General features: G+C 32.6%; 1 protein-coding gene across 1 annotated transcript in view; it reads right to left on the reverse strand.

The window, feature by feature from the left end:
• Positions 1–5,000, reverse strand: part of LOC136826534 (venom protease-like) — a 15,011-nt gene that overhangs the window by 6,533 nt on the left and 3,478 nt on the right. The window contains exons 2-3 of the mRNA XM_067083721.1: positions 3,178–3,351; positions 2,284–2,352 (exon numbers count right to left, since the gene is read on the reverse strand). Coding sequence (XP_066939822.1) covers positions 2,284–2,352; positions 3,178–3,351 — 243 coding nt within the window. The remainder of the gene's footprint in view (positions 1–2,283; positions 2,353–3,177; positions 3,352–5,000) is intronic.

The following is a 5,000-nucleotide window of genomic DNA, read 5'->3' on the forward strand; positions in this document are numbered from 1 at the left end:
TATCACTTTTACTTACCTCCACATTTCTAACACTCTCATATCTTTTTACCTGACAGACAATTTATCTCTACAGCTTCAGCCTTTTTTCTTTCATTAACTTTCAACATCCATTTTTCACTTCCATGCAGTTGTTGGCTCAACAATTCCATCACCAATTTCAGACTTGTATTCCATCAGCAATCCATTTCTCTTTTCAGTCCTTTGCACACAACAAGCTCACCTCCCGCTTCATCCAAGCTTCATCCATTATATCTACCCAAAAATACCAATAAGAGTCAACCATTTCCATAGAATCAACCATTTCCATTCTCCCACCGTTCATATACACAATCATTGTTTGATTTTTCTGGTTTAATTTACCCTTTACTCCTGCTTATATCAGCTCTCAACTTTCTCATCTTGCAAAGACTTTCTAACTCTTCCACTTGTTTTGCATTTTCTCTCTGCAGTATCGAATCAGCACTGGACCATCTGCAAACATCAACCATTCCACACTCCATTTACTCTCTGTAGTTCAAGTAAAACCATGATCCCTTGTGCTCTGTCGTAAGAGAAGAAGTAGAAAAAAATAAGATTTACTGCAGGAGCCTTTAAACTGAGTCAGAATATTAAGAGAATAATTATCTTTCAAAATGGCAAACTTGTAAGACTAGACTGCTAAATGGAAAGGTAGGAAAGTAATTGGACAACAGTGATGGATAGAAAATTAATTGAATTTTTCGAGTCTTATATTTGTAGAGGAAGGGGGCTGAAAAGTTTGTGAAAGGAATAGATTTAGAGATGAGATCTAATTTATGCAAAGGTCAAGAATAAAAAGAAGAGTGGGAATAATGAATATGCGAGATAAAGATAAGGAAGGATCACAATTTAAGAGAAAAGTATCCGCAAGAAACACGAGATTAAAAAAAAAGGATTTGTGAGTAGTATAGCGTAAGCCAAAATAGATAAGCAAGATTCACATCATTTACATGCAACACCGGTAAGAAATTGCAAAATATTCTTTCTGATTATTTAAGTACACCTTTAAAAAGAGATGTGATCGGAGAATGATGTGGCAGAAACAAACGTTAAATATCTTAATGTGGGAATGTGTGTGGCAGTGTCATAGCTTGTAGGCTAAGTAACAGAAAAAAAACATAAAGGTGCTCAGATTTTTTTGTCAGAATTCCCACATAAAAATATGTAAATTGCAATGTATCAATGTGATTTGATTGATTAGAGGATCCTTCGTCACCTCATTTTCTGCCTGGCTGTCAATGCAATTGTATCTGGAAAAAATGCAAAAAGCTCCAAGATAATCGTGATAAAACTTGTGGTTGTAAGAGAAATACCTACCGAATACTTTGCAAGCACAGTTCGAGCAGGCTTACCACCAGTCCCGATACACGCGGGGCAGGTTATTTCGAGTTCGTAAATAATTTCGGGGTCAGAATTGCCACAATCTGGAAATGAGAATGAAGTTGTGAGCCATCTTCAGTAAAATGACCACGAGACAAACAAAAGCTATTCTGAGGCATCAAACGAAAACGATGTTGATGGAAAAGGAGTTGGAGATAACGAGAGCAATCTTAATTGAAATGGCAGTGAAGCTGAGAAAATTATTTTGTGAGATATGACGACGAGGTAGACAAAAGCTAATTTATGGCGGTGAGATAAACAAAACCACTTTCAGTAAAATAACGGCAAAAAGAAAGAACCCCACTTTTGTGGAAATGATGGGAGGGCACATTCTGTCCAAGGGAAATGATGCGAAAATATAAAAAAAATAATAATTCTTAATGAAAGGACGTTGAGGTAAACAAAAGAAGTTTGTTGAAACATACTAAGGAAATCTGGAGGGAAATGATGATGAAGTAAACACAAGTTCTCTTGTGGAATGACAATGAAAATAGGTTAGTGATTTGTAAGGGAAATGTTTTGAGTTTTTTTTTTTTTTTTTTTTTTTTTTTGAAAATAGCGACGGAGAAGCAAGAGTAATTATGAATAAAGACTTATTTTGGTAAAAACGACCATGAGGCAAACAGCGATGACCTTGAGGTAAGTAACGAAGAGCAGACAAAATAAATTTTGTGGGAATTACCGATGAAGTAAAATAACACCATACTTAGTAAACGGACGATGGAATAAACTATCGCACAGCGAGAATGACAATAAAGCGCTCAGATACACTTCTCTCTCTCTCTCTCTCTCTCTCTCTCTCTCTCTCTCTCTCTCTCTCTCTCTCTGTTCAAATGTTTTTGTCATTGTTTCAGTATCATCATGTTTCCATGCTAAAATACTCACCGAAGTCGACCTTAGGAGGAGAGATACGAAGATTCTCCGGGATCTTGGGAGGAACCTCACCAACCGAACCTGAATAATACACATTTTAATCATAACCAACTCCTTGAGGAGTGGCCATAGGCACATCACGAGCAGTGTTTTTAACTATTTAAAAAGGGGAAAATGACAATTGATTTTATATAAAGTATAGTGTTTCTTATACTCTGCGACTTAGATTAATGCCGTGACCAGAATTAAAATTTGCAAGAAATTCAGAGGAATTGTTTTCAGCCATTTTTTCAATTCTTGATTTATATATATTTTTTATCGGGTTTCATTTTAGTAAAATAGTTATATGTATTTATATATATACAGAATACACACACACACGTATATATATATGAATATATATGAATATATATGTATATACATATATATATATATATATATATATATATATATATATATATATATATATATATATATATATTATTATGCATGTGTGTGTATAGACAGATAGATGGATAGACAGATAAATAGGATGCCGAGTATTGGGTTTGTTATAAATGGACACATATGATGAATGTCAAATTTACACATGATCTTTTCGTTATTCTTTCAGATATTAACCCAGAATATCCCATTAATTTAAATTTCATTTGAAAGTAAATTAGAATTCAGTGGGTAATGTATATAAATATATATATTATATATATATATATAAAAGTATTTATATACATATATGTGTGTATGTATATATATACATACATACATATATATATATATATATATATACATATAAAATCTAGAGACTACTGGAACACCGCAGTACATTATCATATCAGCATACACTAACAATAAAGTACATCAGACAAAAAGCATAAGTTCTATCTCACAATGAACAACGACAATCACCTGTTTCAGGAGGACAGCAAACAACTGGAATTCGCCTGTTGAATCCACAGATCGTGGGCCTCACTTCGGGGAAATTCGCGTACGCCTCCGGACACTGGGACTGGTCTATACAACGGCCCTCTCCACCTCCCCCGGGCAACTGGCAAACAGTGTCGATTTTTTCAAAGAAAATATCTGGAAAGTGGGACATTTACTTAAAAATTTTCGTTGCTCACGTTCACGCACATGTCTCCATCACGCCCGCATCCACACACTCACACACACACACATATATATTATACATACATACGTACATACATACATATATATATATATATATATATATATATATATATATATATATATATATATATGTATATATACCTATCTTTATTATGTATATATGTAATAAATAATTTATATATACACACACACACACACACACACACATATATATATATATATATATATATATATATATATATATATATATATATATATATATATTATATATATATATTATTTATCATTATTACCCAGTAGATGAAACCTATTCATATGGAACAAACCCACAGGGGCCATTGACTTGAGTTTCAGTCTTCCAAAGACTATGGTGTTCATTAGGAAGAAGTAAGGGGAGGTGGTTAAGGGAATACATGAAGAAGAGATCCCACTTATTAATAAAGAAAAAATAAAGTAATACAATGATGAATAACCAAATAGATTAATAAATTAATTAATGAATTAATAAATAAATTAACCAAATTAATAGATGAATAAGTAAATAAATAAAAAATATAAATATATATTATTTATATATATATATATATATATATATATATATATATATATATATATATATATATATATATATATATATATATATATATGCTGTCACAAATAAGATCTTTTAGCAGATTCACTGATAAGAGCTTTAAAAGAGATATACTTTCAGTACCCGTGGATATAACGATCGCTCAGGTAGCATAGAGCCAATCCTCAGAGATACGTTATGCAAAGTTTATTAAGCAAGGCGGTTTCCCTTAACAAACGGTAAAAGTAATTTCGTTTTTTGAATAGTCTATGATGTTCCTTATTTGAGAGAAGGTCATAGTGATCCCTTTTTAGGAGAAAGCCAACGAATTTCCATAACCAAATTATTATTATTATTATTATTATTATTATTATTATTATTATTATTATTATTATTATTATTATTATTCATAAAAATCTCATAATAGCTTGAGTCATTAAAATGGAGGAGAAAGCCAACGAATTTCCATAACCAAATTATTATTATTATTATCATTATTATTATTATTATTATTATTATTAGATGAAACCTATTCACATGGAACACAGGGGCCACTGACTTGAAATTCGAGCTTCCAAAGAATGTTGGGTTCATCTTTCCACCGCAGACCCCACACTGCAGCAGTAACTGATCATGATGCAGAACCAGTGATTTTTCATCACCCTGGGGGAGACGCGAACCCGTGGCATCTGAGTGGCATTCCACGAAACTAACCACTATACCAACGGACCAGAATTTGAATTTATGTGAATATCGCTAATAAAATCAGTTTGTTAGTTTGATCTGTCCAGAGGCAATTATGACGGGGTACGGAGCACAAAGAATATGTTACTAACCAGGGGTACTAGTGAGAACGAAGTAATAGTCTGGTTAAACTTAGTTAAGGGCTGTTATGTGTTTCAGTGTGTCACTACGCCGGTATAGTTTGAAGGAACATAGTCCATTTCTTTAAGCGTACATAGGAGGAAGAATAAGTGTACTTACGTCTTATTCTGCTCATATACAATTAGGTATGAAAGTGACAAAACTA

The sequence above is a fragment of the Macrobrachium rosenbergii genome, chromosome 3 (assembly GCF_040412425.1).
Source record: "Macrobrachium rosenbergii isolate ZJJX-2024 chromosome 3, ASM4041242v1, whole genome shotgun sequence".
Taxonomy (NCBI): Eukaryota; Metazoa; Arthropoda; class Malacostraca; order Decapoda; family Palaemonidae; genus Macrobrachium; species Macrobrachium rosenbergii.